The following is a 14,519-nucleotide window of genomic DNA, read 5'->3' on the forward strand; positions in this document are numbered from 1 at the left end:
CGCTCCCTGCCGGCGCCGCCCCGCGGGCCGCGGCACGAAGGTTCCGCCGCACGACGGTTCCGAGGCCGGGCCGGGCTCGGCCTGCGGGGCGGGCTCGGCCTGAGGGCGGCCCGAGCTCGTCCTGTCCTGCTCGGGGCTCCTCAGCCCAGCTTGCCGCCGTAAAGAGATGCAGAACCACCTCCCCCCGTGGGTTATTTTTGTCCCTGTCCTGCCTGGACAATGAAGGAAAACAATCCTGAGCTGAATGCTCACGCACAGCTGTACGTTTCTCTGATCGTGCAAGGAGTGTGGTGTTAATTCTCATTGAAACAAGGTTTTAGTCCCTAAGAACTTCATCTGTCGTCTCAGCGATGTTTAATGCCACAAAAGGTGGCAGATGAAGGACACAAAGGTCAGGGTGAGAATATAATTTGCTGCAAGGACAGCTTGGCCAGGACTGACTGTCACAGCCAGGGGAACACACGCTGCCCTCAGGATGTTCCATCCTGCCTGACCTTGACATTAGCAAGGAAACTCTGTCACAGCCAACACACAGAAACAGAAAACAGAGAAACAGAGCCACTCAGCTACAAGCAAGGCTTTAATGATTTCTAAAACATGGGTTTTTTTTTGCTTCAGAACGTTAACTCCGACTGGGAGATGTCAGCAACCTGTGGCAGCTTCAGATAGACGGAGTTCCAGAAGGTCACAAACTGGGATCTCAGGTCCTGCTTCACAGAGTCCTTGTTCATCTTGTGGTTGATATCCAGGTAGTACCTGCCATTGTTGGTGTAGGCTGGCCAGGAAACGGGAACAGCTGAATGCCCTTCGTTGGGATCACTGGGGAAAAAGGAGACACAGAAGCTCAGTTTTGAAGGTTTTGGCAGGAACCCTGCCTGCTCAAGTCAGGCTTTAAGTGAGAGGAAAAGAGAGAATCTGACAGTGAGACAAGCCGTAGGAATTCTGCCTGCCAGAAGTGAATTCATGACCTGCAGTCTCCTCCATCCATCCCCACTGGCATCATCCGAGCTTCACAAAGGAACTTAACTTCTCTATGAATGTCAGGATTCAGGAATAAACATCAGGATTCAGGAATAAAAAATATAGACATGGAACATCCTGATTTTGGGAATGATCCTGAAAACTTCCTGGACAAAACCAGCATCCTGAAGGGCTGCATCAAGCCCGTAATGTGTAATGGGAAATACTCACCCAGTCCTGGCAAAATTGGTCCAGTAAGCAATCATGGCCTCTGAGACAGTCCTGTGCTTCGGCCAGTAGCCCAGGGGGGTGGCAAAGGGCTTCCCAAACACGTACTGCAGGTCATCAGCATGGTCTGCCCCGACCCAGCCAGGGTAGATGGGCATGCGGGACGGCTCGGAGAACACGTAGCTGTAGGTCTTGCCACTCCTGGGAAATCAGAGAGACTGGCTGGGCAAGGAGAAAGCAGAAAAAGGGCTGCAAATCCCAACCAACGCTCCAAATACCGTCAGGGCCAGAGATTGAGAACTGGAAGGTGCTCACATGCATCACCTCCCATGGGGTGGTTTCAGGAGAAAACATCCTGAGGCCATTTTTAACTTCCATTTCCAATCCTCACCCTAACCCTCCTGCATCTGCAACATCCCCAGGGCTGAGCTGCTCACTTGGCATTCTGCAGGTGCAGGTCCAGTGCCAGCTGTGTGGGAATCAGGAAGATGTAGTCAGTGATCAGCTCCACCACTGTCTTCTTCACGACCTCCTGCTCGGGTTTGTCACCCCAGCTCTGCGTGTAGATGTTGTAGGTGGCGTTGGCTCCAGCCTCGCCCCTGTCCACGGTGAGGCCTTTGACCAAATCATAGACCTGGTCACTGCAAAGACAAGTGATATTGATTAATTACTGACCAGCAGCTTCAGGTAGGGCAGGGCTCTTGCCTGCTCCTTCCTCTCGAAGGCTCTGGGCTCGGAAACCAAAGGCCTGGGCACCCAGGCTTGGAGTGACATCCTGCTTGGAAGGTTGTGCCCTGTCCACTCAAGTCTGACTCCTTGGCGTTTGGGAGCTACACTGAAGAGCAGATGTCTCCTGCTGAGGGTTCTAAGGGCATCTGTGACTCACGCAGTGACTTTCACCAGCGGGCGGTTGATGGCGGGTAAATCAATGCCGGCAAAGATGTGCCCGTCCATGTCATTGACCCCGGCCACGTAGTCGATGTCGGCAGCGTTGGCAAAGAGCTTCTCGGGCACGTCTGGGAGGAAATCCCCATCCACAACCGGAGAGAGGGCGAGGGTGTGCACCAGGGGCACTGCAGGAGACAAGAGTGGAGTTTGTCAGGTGGTGAGGAAACACAGATGTGTGGTCTGGCGTATCCCGAGAACAGGCTGAGGTGGGCAGTGTTCATCAGGTGCAATGTGCATCTGCCTACGGAAAGGTGACTGCAAGAGCTCTCATTAATGTCCCTTTTCTGAAGGGCACAAGCACCACATCAACACTCCTGGCAGTTGACCCAGTGTCCTGCAGGAGGTTTGGAGAGCCCAGTTTGGATGAGGTACCAGAGCACAGGCCAGGGACTTACTGGGCAGGTTGGTGAGCTGCAGGTGGTAGGCCAGAGTCAAGGCTTTGGGGTCAGAGCTACGGAGGCAGTTGGCCAAGATGTTGGTGTTGTCTGTGGGACAGCCCATCTTTTCTCCAAGCTGCAGGAGAAGAGAGAGAGAAACATCCTAGCATTACCTCCAAAGCCAGGAGTTGTTTTTATGCAGTCAGATATGTGGGTTAATCTCATTTTAATCTCAAAGCAGCAACTTTGCACAGCTCTGTTGGGCACAGCTCCTGCCCAATCCCTTCCTAGCCAGGCTCTCATCTAGGAAATTGTTTTTTTTACTTTTTATAGTTTTCCAGGTACGACTTGCATGTTACCTTTTTGGCCCAGACGAGTGGGTCCCTCTGGATGGCCCAGCTGCAGACCCCAACACCACTCTGGCTGATGGCTCTCTTGAACAGGCCCTTGTTCTTTGGAGACAGTGTCTGGGGGGCAAAATGGAAACAAGAGCGGTTTGGGTACAAACTCCTGAGGAGACCATGGCCTACCAGACCCCACTGATCACCTCACAGCTTGTGCACCCAGCCTGGGGAAACTGCCAGCTCTTGGGGTGTTCAGTAGTCTCAGGAGTTAAAGTTAAAAAGTGAGATGTTGAGAAGAGGAGCAGAGGAGGGGGACATGGAAAGTAAAGGCTGCTTCTCCACAGAACCCCTGGCTGCACTGGTGGGATTGATGAAGCTGAAGGAGGAGCAGCTACAAAGCCCTGAGGCTGAGCACTGCTGTCCTGGCCAGGGCAGGACAATAGTGAGGCAGCAGGTGGGGAGGAGAGCAGATGAGTGCCAGGGCATCCCTCTCTGCCACGGACAGAGCAGGGGCTCAGCTCGGAGCCAACGAGGACCGTTCACCTGCAGGGAGACACTGGCGGCACCGGCCGATTCCCCAAAGATGGTGATGTTGTCTGGGTCACCCCCAAAGGCCTTGATGTTCCTCTTCACCCAGGCAATGGCCATGTGCTGGTCCTTGAGGCCGTAGTTCCCTGAGGGACAGAGATCAGCCGGCAGTGAGCAGGGGCACAGCCAAGCTGTCCAACCGGGCACCCGGGACAGGGCCCCGGGGAGGGATCAGCCGTGCTACCTGGCAGGTTTTGGTCCCCGGTGCTCAGGAAGCCCAGCGGCCCCAGGCGGTAGTTGATGGTCACCACGATGACGTTGCCCCGCACGGCGATCTCCTCCCCATCGTACAGGTAGTTGTCCAGGAAATTGGCTCCCTGGCTGCCTCCGACCAGGAAGGCACCGCCGTAGATGTAAACCATCACAGGCAGATTGGTAGAGACTGGGAGGAGAGGAACAGGGGCAGAGTGAGCCCGCACTGAGCTGGGAGGTGCTGCCCCTCCATCCCCTCAGCCCCTCCCTGAGCATCGCTCCACCTGCCCTGGGCAGGAGCTGACTCGATGCTCTGCAAGAAAATCCTTGCTCTGCTCAAGAGGCTGGCCCTCCCGACGGGGTGAAGGTGAGGTAGGATGTTGTCTGACACAGTTCCCACCTTTCCCCCTGAAAATCACTGCTCAGCACCTGCCCACTATGGAACAGAACTGCTGAGAGCAGCTGCAGCACAATCTGTGCACACAAGGCAGGTGGGAAAGTCCATCCCAGGTCCCTCCCAAGCTCATACCCTCTTTTCTCTCTTGAGGGACCCAGATGTTCAGGTAGAGACAATCCTCGCTGCCACGGACATCAGTCTGTGTCAGCTTCATCTGCATGCAGCGTTTTTTGAATTCTTTTGCCTTCAGGGTTCCTGCAAGGAAAGAGGGAAACCAGTTAAGGGCATCAGCTCCATTCTCTGGTTGCAAGGTGTCTGCTCACCCATCCTTTCCTCTCTGAGTGCAGCGCAGTGGCAGCAAAGCCTCCCCTGCCACTGTGCCTGGGATGAGGGCGTGACAAACTGGGAGACTTTCCCTTATGAAGCAGCTCTGGACAGCCAAGGCATGGGGAAGGCAGGTGCACGTGCCATGCCTGAGCTTTGTTAATTCCCGGCGTTACTTGAGTTTCTTGGGAACATTTCGGCACAGACTCTCAGACCCTTCAGGAGACAAAGAGCTTTTTCTTGGCCGTGCTTATTAGATGCAAGCAGGCAAGAACATCTTTAGCTTGAGAAAAACAGACTTATAGAGAGAAAAGCAAGAATAAAACGCCAAACCAAAGGCATTCAGAAGCTGGACCTTACCATCCCAGCCAGGGTGAGGTTGGGGGTCTTCCAGTCTCTTTGGAGGAGCAGCAAATGGAATCCCTTTGAAGATGTCAATGTAGCTCCCAAAGAGTCCCAGTTTCTTGCTCTCACCTTCCACAAATCCTCCCTCGGTGAGCACCACACCCAGCTGCAGGAGGTACCACAGAGAAGAGAAAATCCATTGCTCTGTCCTTCATAACTCTGGCTTCCCACACTGCCACACATTCACATGCCACCCTCCCCATCCGTGCCCTTGGCACCCTGGGGAAAGCCCTCCGGTGCCACTGGAGCTGTGTCTGTGCAGGCATCCTGCAGGTGCCCTGGGGAGCAGAGAGGCAGCAGCAATTCCCCCACAGTCCCAAAGACAAATGGCAGGAGGAGAAACCCTTCAGCTTCAGGGTGCAAACCCAGCCTTTGTACTTACGGTCGCAGCCCAGGCTACCCCGAGGTAGGAGCACAGGGCCAAGCCCACGATGTGCCAGCGAGCCATGGTGAGGGCAGCCCTGAGGGGACAGTCACAGCTCAAGGGCTGTGCTTATAAAGCCACCAGTGCAGGTGTGTGCCAGTGCCATGGGCCAGGCTTGGCTCGCAGCTGAAGCAGGGCAGCTCCACACCCTTGTCCTTCAGTAGCCTGAGGCCAGTCCATGGCTGATGGGCATGGCCATGTGAGAGCCCTGCAGGTGCTGCTTCTGTGGGCTGGAGGCCAAACCAAAGGAAAATTCCAGAGAAATTAAACCTAATGGAGTCTTGAGAAGCCTCATCCAAGCGCAGGGGGCTGAAATCATACTAAGCTTTGCAGTAGAACATATTATCAGCAACCTATGAGAAGCCTTGGATTCATAACACACTGGGGAATGTAAAATATACAAAATGACAGCAAGTCTTAAAGCTGATTCCATCCAACAGCAGCCAGATTGCTCATTGAGTTCACATATAGTCCAGAATTTCTGTCTCCATTTCATTGCCACATCTATCAGAAGCCTTGAAGTTTCCTTCCTCCTCATATCATGGCAGCAGCTCTTTGTCATCTTCACTCTTTGTTGTGTTTGTCAGAGAGAGAGGGGAATTAACAGATACAAACAATAGCGTTGAAATTTATCTGTAACAGAAAACTCATCTGTCAGTGTGCAATACCTTTCCACATTTAATCCCAGAGCTGGTAGAACATCTGTTGGTAAAAGAAGCAAAGAAGTAAAGGATTCCTGTGCATTTTATGATGAAATGAGAGTCTTCATAGGAACATGCAAAAATGGAGTTTGTGTTCCAGATTACTCAAAAGGGACTCAGCCAGGTGAGCAATAGGTTGGCTTAACTTTGGCCCAACCTCCCTTGATCACACACTGGTACCATAAAAGACTCTTATGGCACCACTGAAGAAAGAAAATTTTTAAAAATCCATTCAAAGCTACATGCAGTTGCACACTGACAGAGGAGATCTGCCCTGGCTGGCAGAAAACCCTGCAGCACTCAGGAATGATCTGTATGAAATGGGTTGGAAAGGCTTCACCCTCTGCATTTGCTCTCCTGGAGCTACTGCAGCTGCTCACTGGGACAGGGGCAAAGCAAGAGGGAACTACCAACTCAATCTAGATTTTTTTTCTTTTAAAATTGACAGTGAAGGCCAACAATGGGAAAATGAAAGATGTTTCTTGTGGGAGATCTCCCAGATTGTTCTTCTGGCAAAGCCAGTTGGGGCCAGGAGAGCACAGGATCACATGGCATCGATCCTTGGAAACCCTGCCCTTGGCTCCAGCCTTCTGGAAGCAGGCAGGAGGATGGTTCTACTGCAGGGGCTCCCTGACCCTGGCTCTCCCCAGGGCTGGGCTCCCCATCCTCCGGCCTCTCTGCATGGAGAACCTCAACACATGCACCTGTGTCCCATCCCCTTGACACCCCGTGCTCTCCTCCCAGCATCCACAGCACAGCCCTGATGTCCCACACCAGCCCTGGGTTCTCCACACCAGCCAGGTCTATGGGGCAGCTCCAGCATGGCTGGGCCCCCCTGCTCTCCCCACAGGGTACCAGGGCCTGGACAGGCCAGGTCCAGTGTATGGTGTGTGGATGGGGACATGTGGTGGACAAGGCTTGTAGAAAGTTGTGCTCCTTGTCCTGCCCTGCTCAGAGATGCAGCTCCTCAGCCCAATCCAGCCCAACCTCTGCCCTAAAACCAGTGGGGACTCACCACCCCCATGGATTTATTCTGCCCCATCAGTTCCTGAGCAATGTCAGTGCATAATAAATAACAGGCCAGGACTGGTTCGCATTCACCTGTTGCAGCTGTATCTCTAGGATCTGGTTGGCAGTAACAGAAACCTTGATGGTAGCACAGGGAAATCTGGAGGACAGGTCAGGATTGGGGCTGTCCTGCCTGGGTTCACAGAGGCAATGAGGAAAAACAACCCCAGGGCCAACAGCTGGCTGAGCAGGGAGAGACTGGACCCCAGCAGCCAGCAGCTTCCCTGGGACATCGGGGTGTCACAGCCAGGGGAACACACACTGCCCACACAATGGATGTCCTTTCCTAGCTGACCTTAATGTTGGCAAGAAAATCCTCTCATGGCAAACAAAATGAGAACCAGAGCCACTCAGTTAGAAGCCTTTAATGAACTATCTTTAAAGGGTTCAGAACGTTAACTCCGACTGGGAGATGTCAGCAACCTGTGGCAGCTTCAGATAGACGGAGTTCCAGAAGGTCACAAACCGGGATCTCAGGTCCAGCTTCACAGAGTCCTTGTTCATCTTGTGGTTGATATCCAGGTAGTACCTGCCATTGTTGGTGTAGGCTGGCCAGGAAACGGGAACAGCCGAATGCCCTTCGTTGGGATCACTGGGGAAAAAGGAGACACAGAAGCTCAGGTTTATCAGGGCAGCTTGGGAATGCAGTTTAAGTTCATGACCATGCAGAGTGTTTGACACTGGGACAAGCCATAGGAATTCTGCCTGCCAGGAGTGAGTTGATGACCTGTAATCTCCGCCATCCACCCCCACTGGCATCATCCCAGCTTCACACAGGGACTTATGTCCTGCCTGAACACAAGGATTCAGGACTAAACCTCATAAAGTGGAAGCAGAGATCGTAGGTCATGAAAAAGTCTCTGTCCCTCCCAAGTGCACTGTGGATAAGGAGAACCCAGAGCAAACTCCAGCCCTGTGAGACACAGAGCCCTGCTCACAACACAAAGACAGAGAACTTCTGGGGATGATCCTGAAAAGCAACTGGGCAAAAGCAGCAGCCTGAAGGGCAGCATCAAACCACAGATCACTCACCCAGTCCTGGCAAAATTGGTCCAGTAAGCAATCATGGCCTCTGAGACAGTCCTGTGCTTCGGCCAGTAGCCCAGGGGGGTGGCAAAGGGCTTCCCAAACACGTACTGCAGGTCATCAGCATGGTCTGCCCCGACCCAGCCAGGGTAGATGGGCATGCGGGACGGCTCGGAGAACACGTAGCTGTAGGTCTTGCCACTCCTGGGAAATCAGAGAGACTGGCTGGGCAAGGAGAAAGCAGAAAAAGGGCTGCAAATCCCAACCAATGCTCCAAATACCGTCAGGGCCAGAGATTGAGAACTGGAAGGTGCTCACATGCATCACCTCCCATGGGGCGGTTTCAGGAGAAAACATCCTGAGGCCATTTTTAACTTCCATTTCCAATCCTCACCCTAACCCTCCTGCATCTGCAACATCCCCAGGGCTGAGCTGCTCACTTGGCATTCTGCAGGTGCAGGTCCAGTGCCAGCTGTGTGGGAATCAGGAAGATGTAGTCAGTGATCAGCTCCACCACTGTCTTCTTCACGACCTCCTGCTCGGGTTTGTCACCCCAGCTCTGCGTGTAGATGTTGTAGGTGGCGTTGGCTCCAGCCTCGCCCCTGTCCACGGTGAGGCCTTTGACCAAATCATAGACCTGGTCACTGCAAAGACAAGTGATATTAATTAATTACTGACCAGCAGCTTCAGGTAGGGCAGGGCTCTTGCCTGCTCCTTCCTCTCGAAGGCTCTGGGCTCGGAAACCAAAGGCCTGGGCACCCAGGCTTGGAGTGACATCCTGCTTGGAAGGTTGTGCCCTGTCCACTCAAGTCTGACTCCTTGGCGTTTGGGAGCTACACTGAAGAGCAGATGTCTCCTGCTGAGGGTTCTAAGGGCATCTGTGACTCACGCAGTGACTTTCACCAGCGGGCGGTTGATGGCGGGTAAATCAATGCCGGCAAAGATGTGCCCGTCCATGTCATTGACCCCGGCCACGTAGTCGATGTCGGCAGCGTTGGCAAAGAGCTTCTTGGGCACGTCTGGGAGGAAATCCCCATCCACAACCGGAGAGAGGGCGAGGGTGTGCACCAGGGGCACTGCAGGAGACAAGAATGGAGTTTGTCAGGTGGTGAGGAAACACAGATGTGGGGTTTGGCATATCCCATGACTCAAAAGCTCGGGAAAGAACAAGCTGAGGTGAATGACAGCTTGAGCAGTGACTTCAGTATGTGCAGGAGGTTTCCCTGGTGCAGGGTAAACCTCGTGACGATGGCTGAAGGAGAAGAGCAAGAGATCTGCCAGCCATACACTATCTGGGAACATCCACAAATCCACTCCTCCTGCAAATCCCTTTCCAAAAATCTCAGCCAAAGATAGGAAAGAGGTGAACTTCTCATCCCACCTGGCCATGCTGTCTGACTGTCAGGACAGCCAGCCCAGAGTGTGCAGTTGCACGGCAGTGTTTTGGTCACTCTCTGTTCTGAACAAGGCTAAACGCTGTGGTTAGTGACCAGGAGCAACAGGAGAATCTTCTTGGGAAAAGAATCCCCAAAGGCACAAAAGCAGCAGCGTTCCTGCACTCCACCCAGCGACTCAAATAGAAATAGCAGGGATGTGGTCTTTTTTGTTTGTTTCTTTGTCTACAAACTGTTTCTGGGATTGCTCTTGCTGCTTTCACAGAACAGGAAGCCCAGACATTTGCTCTGCAGCCAAGGCATTGGATAATCCCTCTGCCACTGCTGCCATTGCATGGTGGGCAGTGTTCATCAGGTGCAATGTGCATCTGCCTACAGAAAGGTGACTGCAAGGGCTCTCATTAATGTCCCTTTTCTGAAGGGCACAAGACCTTCAACACCTCAACACTCCTGGCAATTGCTCCAGAGTCCTGCCAAGAGCTTGGGAAGCCCAGGGTGGCTGATGGAACACATCATGGGCTGGGGGACTTACTGGGCAGGTTGGTGAGCTGCAGGTGGTAGGCCAGAGTCAAGGCTTTGGGGTCAGAGATACGGAGGCAGTTGGCCAAGACAGTGGTGTTGTCTGTGGAGCAGCCCAGCTTTTCTCCAAGCTGTGGCAGAAGAGAGAAAATCCTTGTGTTAGCTCCCAAAGACAGGGGTTATTGTAACAGAGGCTGAGCTGTGGGTCAGTTTTAATCTCAAAGCAGTGACTTTGCACAGCTCTGTTGGGCACAGCTCCTGCCCAATCCCTTCCTAGCCAGGCTCTAATCTAGGAAATTGTTTTTTTTACTTTTTATAGTTTTCCAGGTACGACTTGCATGTTACCTTTTTGGCCCAGACGAGTGGGTCCCTCTGGATGGCCCAGCTGCAGACCCCAACACCACTCTGGCTGATGGCTCTCTTGAACAAGCCCTTGTTCTTTGGAGACAGTGTCTGGGGGGCAAAATGGAAACAAGAGCGGTTTGGGTACAAACTCCTGAGGAGACCATGGCCTACCAGACCCCACTGATCACCTCACAGCTTGTGCACCCAGCCTGGGGAAACTGCCAGCTCTTGGGGTGTTCAGTAGTCTCAGGAGTTAAAGTTAAAAAGTGAGATGTTGAGAAGAGGAGCAGAGGAGGGGGACATGGAAAGTAAAGGCTGCTTCTCCACAGAACCCCTGGCTGCACTGGTGGGATTGATGAAGCTGAAGGAGGAGCAGCTACAAAGCCCTGAGGCTGAGCACTGCTGTCCTGGCCAGGGCAGGACATTAGTGAGGCAGCAGGCGGGGAGGAGAGCAGATGAGTGCCAGGGCATCCCTCTCTGCCACGGACAGAGCAGGGGCTCAGCTCGGAGCCAACGAGGACCGTTCACCTGCAGGGAGACACTGGCGGCACCGGCCGATTCCCCAAAGATGGTGATGTTGTCTGGGTCACCCCCAAAGGCCTTGATGTTCCTCTTCACCCAGGCAATGGCCATGTGCTGGTCCTTGAGGCCGTAGTTCCCTGAGGGACAGAGATCAGCCGGCAGTGAGCAGGGGCACAGCCAAGCTGTCCAACCGGGCACCCGGGACAGGGCCCCGGGGAGGGATCAGCCGTGCTACCTGGCAGGTTTTGGTCCCCGGTGCTCAGGAAGCCCAGCGGCCCCAGGCGGTAGTTGATGGTCACCACGATGACGTTGCCCCGCACGGCGATCTCCTCCCCATCGTACAGGTAGTTGTCCAGGAAATTGGCTCCCTGGCTGCCTCCGACCAGGAAGGCACCGCCGTAGATGTAAACCATCACAGGCAGATTGGTAGAGACTGGGAGGAGAGGAACAGGGGCAGAGTGAGCCCGCACTGAGCTGGGAGGTGCTGCCCCTCCATCTCCTCACCTCCTCCCTGAGCATCGCTCCACCTGCCCTGGGCAGGAGCTGACTCGATGCTCTGCAAGAAAATCCTTGCTCTGCTCAAGAGGCTGGCCCTCCCGACGGGGTGAAGGTGAGGTAGGATGTTGTCTGACACAGTTCCCACCTTTCCCCCTGAAAATCACTGCTCAGCACCTGCCCACTATGGAACAGAACTGCTGAGAGCGGCTGCAGCACAATCTGTGCACACAAGGCAGGTGGGAAAGTCCATCCCAGGTCCCTCCCAAGCTCATACCCTCTTTTCTCTCTTGAGGGACCCAGATGTTCAGGTAGAGACAATCCTCGCTGCCACGGACATCAGTCTGTGTCAGCTTCATCTGCATGCAGCGTTTTTTGAATTCTTTTGCCTTCAGGGTTCCTGCAAGGAAAGAGGGAAAACCAGTTAAGGGCATCAGCTCCATTCTCTGGTTGCAAGGTGTCTGCTCACCCATCCTTTCCTCTCTGAGTGCAGCGCAGTGGCAGCAAAGCCTCCCCTGCCACTGTGCCTGGGATGAGGGCGTGACAAACTGGGAGACTTTCCCTTATGAAGCAGCTCTGGACAGCCAAGGCATGGGGAAGGCAGGTGCACGTGCCATGCCTGAGCTTTGTTAATTCCCGGCGTTACTTGAGTTTCTTGGGAACATTTCGGCACAGACTCTCAGACCCTTCAGGAGACAAAGAGCTTTTTCTTGGCCGTGCTTATTAGATGCAAGCAGGCAAGAACATCTTTAGCTTGAGAAAAACAGACTTATAGAGAGAAAAGCAAGAATAAAACGCCAAACCAAAGGCATTCAGAAGCTGGACCTTACCATCCCAGCCAGGGTGAGGTTGGGGGTCTTCCAGTCTCTTTGGAGGAGCAGCAAATGGAATCCCTTTGAAGATGTCAATGTAGCTCCCAAAGAGTCCCAGTTTCTTGCTCTCACCTTCCACAAATCCTCCCTCGGTGAGCACCACACCCAGCTGCAGGAGGTACCACAGAGAAGAGAAAATCCATTGCTCTGTCCTTCATAACTCTGGCTTCCCACACTGCCACACATTCACATGCCACCCTCCCCATCCGTGCCCTTGGCACCCTGGGGAAAGCCCTCCGGTGCCACTGGAGCTGTGTCTGTGCAGGCGTCCTGCAGGTGCCCTGGGGAGCAGAGAGGCAGCAGCAATTCCCCCACAGTCCCAAAGACAAATGGCAGGAGGAGAAACCCTTCAGCTTCAGGGTGCAAACCCAGCCTTTGTACTTACGGTCGCAGCCCAGGCTACCCCGAGGTAGGAGCACAGGGCCAAGCCCACGATGTGCCAGCGAGCCATGGTGAGGGCAGCCCTGAGGGGACAGTCACAGCTCAAGGGCTGTGCTTATAAAGCCACCAGTGCAGGTGTGTGCCAGTGCCATGGGCCAGGCTTGGCTCGCAGCTGAAGCAGGGCAGCTCCACACCTTTTGTCCTTCAGTAGCCTGAGGCCAGTCCATGGCTGATGGCCATGGCCGTGTGAGAGCCCTGCAGGTGCTGCTTCTGTGGGCTGGAGGCCAAATCTCCTCAGGTATCTTTTCTATTTTCCACCTGGCCACCATCCTCATCAGACTATATTTCCCACACTCAGTTATTTGGGAATGCAGCCTCTCTATTATTTTTCCTCTCTGGTGTATTACCAGCTCATTTGGATGCTTGCCTCTCTCTTGGGTGCTTGTTGAGCTTCCTAGAGGAGTCATTAGTCAGTTATTATGAAAATGTGTGCACCCATTTATCCACAGCATTGGTGCACTCTTTCTTCCAGGTCTGGACAGCAGCATTGAGTGGTTTAGTTGAGTTTTCTTCACCACTAAGATGGCATTGTGTGGGTGACAGATCCTGCTGAGGCCAATCAGGTTCTCACCCCAAAAGAGGGAATCCCTCTCTAAGAAACAGGGAAGGGACCAGGTTTGCACTCTGCCTGTGCCTCACAGAGACATAAGGCTGTCACTGGAACATGTGAAAATGAATTTTGTGCTCCAGATTCCAAAAGAGAAGAGACTCAGCTGTGTGACCAGTGGGTTCATTTAGCTTTGGCCCAACCTCTGCATCAAGGGGCAATGCAATAAAAAAATGCCATTAATTTTTTTTTCCCTTTAAAAAGTGCAGATGAAGGCCAACAGTGAGAAAATGAAAGATGTTTCTTGTGGGAGATCTCCCAGATTGTTCTTCTGGCAAAGCCAGTTGGGGCCCGGGGGGCACAGGAACACATGGCATCGATTCCTGGCAGAAAGCCAGGTTTGCTGCATCCCAGGATGTGTGGGGTGTGCTGGGAGGGGCAGCGCTCTTCACCACATCCCCAGGTCCCCTCACCTCAAGTGGACTTTTGCTGGAGTGGCCCCTGCCAGGCAGTTTCTCCCTGTGCCTCCTCTGTTTTGCCAGAGCTAAAGGGATAAAGCAGAACAAAGCAGGAGCTTCAGCAGCTGAAGGTCTCCAACCCATCTCCCCCCTGTTCCTGAGCTCTCCCTTCCCCACAGGGATCCAGCACATGGAACATCTCTGGCACAGCTGAGTCCTGTGTCCCCCACCACTGTGGGGTCTTTGAGTCAGGGTTGGTGGCATGTCTGTGTGTCTGTGTTACAGCTGCTGCTCTTCCTCCTGCTCATCCCAGCAAGGTGGGAACTGCATGTGTGGCTTCTGTGAGAGCTCTGGCATGGGGGAGAAACACAACCAGCCCCAAATATCCAGGATCCAGCCTCCACCCACAAAACCGTAAGCCTGGCTTAGAAGTTGTGATTAATGATAGAAGAACTGTTTTCAGCCTGTAGGGTGCAGCAGTAGCACATTTTAATGGAAACAAAGAACATCAGCTTGGAAGGGATCTCAAGGATCACCTGATCCAACCTCCCTTGGCAAAAGCCCGGTCTAGTTAAGACAGCCCAGCTGATCTGAGAAGTGTCCAGTGTTGGGGAATCCACCACTTCCCTGGGGAGGTTATTCCGATGTCGGATTGCTCTCACTGTGAAAAATTGTCCTCTAGTACCCAATCTCCCCAGGAGTCACTTGTACCCATTACCCCTCGTTTTTTCCATGTGACTCCTCCTAAAGGGAGTCTCCATCTTCTCTGTAGCCATGCTTTAAACATTTGAACTTGGTGATAAGTTCTCCCCTTTTCAGGTGGGCTGACACTGGAGTTCTAGAGCTCACCTGAGTATTGTCAGAGCTGAGGGGAGACTCCCAGAGCTATGAAAGCAAGTGGCAGCACAGCACAGGGAAATGCTTTAAAAGGAGCCACCCCTGGC

The 14,519-nt window shown here is 53.5% G+C and overlaps 2 protein-coding genes across 2 annotated transcripts; both read right to left on the reverse strand.

The window, feature by feature from the left end:
- Positions 1 to 5: 5 nt before the first annotated feature.
- On the reverse strand, positions 6 to 6,944 carry CEL (carboxyl ester lipase). Its single transcript, XM_053996168.1, has 11 exons — positions 5,146 to 6,944; positions 4,719 to 4,869; positions 4,167 to 4,289; positions 3,630 to 3,827; positions 3,401 to 3,531; positions 2,873 to 2,980; positions 2,532 to 2,649; positions 2,075 to 2,261; positions 1,626 to 1,829; positions 1,192 to 1,389; positions 6 to 819 (listed from the first exon to the last, which is right to left on the reverse strand). The coding sequence occupies exons 1-11, from the start codon at positions 5,209 to 5,211 to the stop codon at positions 615 to 617; spliced, it is 1,689 nt and encodes a 562-aa protein (XP_053852143.1). The 5' UTR covers positions 5,212 to 6,944; the 3' UTR covers positions 6 to 614.
- A 367-nt stretch (positions 6,945 to 7,311) lies between these two features.
- LOC128817848 (bile salt-activated lipase-like) lies at positions 7,312 to 12,693 on the reverse strand. Its single transcript, XM_053996733.1, has 11 exons — positions 12,515 to 12,693; positions 12,088 to 12,238; positions 11,535 to 11,657; positions 10,998 to 11,195; positions 10,769 to 10,899; positions 10,241 to 10,348; positions 9,909 to 10,026; positions 8,872 to 9,058; positions 8,423 to 8,626; positions 7,989 to 8,186; positions 7,312 to 7,548 (listed from the first exon to the last, which is right to left on the reverse strand). Exons 1-11 carry the CDS (start codon positions 12,578 to 12,580, stop codon positions 7,344 to 7,346), a joined length of 1,689 nt encoding a protein of 562 aa, XP_053852708.1. The 5' UTR covers positions 12,581 to 12,693; the 3' UTR covers positions 7,312 to 7,343.
- Positions 12,694 to 14,519: the final 1,826 nt, after the last annotated feature.

Source organism: Vidua macroura, chromosome 21 (genome assembly GCF_024509145.1).
Source record: "Vidua macroura isolate BioBank_ID:100142 chromosome 21, ASM2450914v1, whole genome shotgun sequence".
Classification (NCBI taxonomy): Eukaryota; Metazoa; Chordata; class Aves; order Passeriformes; family Viduidae; genus Vidua; species Vidua macroura.

Bases quoted from the DNA above. Each gene is read 5' to 3' on its own strand.
- CEL (XM_053996168.1), bottom strand. From the start codon at position 5,211: ATGGCTCGCTGGCACATCGTGGGCTTGGCCCTGTGCTCCTACCTCGGG. The intron at 4,290-4,718 runs GTAAGGTCCAGC...CTTTCCTTGCAG, and splicing joins ACCTCACCCTGGCTGGGATG to GAACCCTGAAGGCAAAAGAA. The intron at 2,981-3,400 runs GTGAACGGTCCT...TTTGCCCCCCAG, and splicing joins CCGCCAGTGTCTCCCTGCAG to ACACTGTCTCCAAAGAACAA.
- LOC128817848 (XM_053996733.1), bottom strand. From the start codon at position 12,580: ATGGCTCGCTGGCACATCGTGGGCTTGGCCCTGTGCTCCTACCTCGGG. The intron at 11,658-12,087 runs GTAAGGTCCAGC...CTTTCCTTGCAG, and splicing joins ACCTCACCCTGGCTGGGATG to GAACCCTGAAGGCAAAAGAA. The intron at 10,900-10,997 runs GTAGCACGGCTG...TCTGTCCCTCAG, and splicing joins CGGGGACCAAAACCTGCCAG to GGAACTACGGCCTCAAGGAC.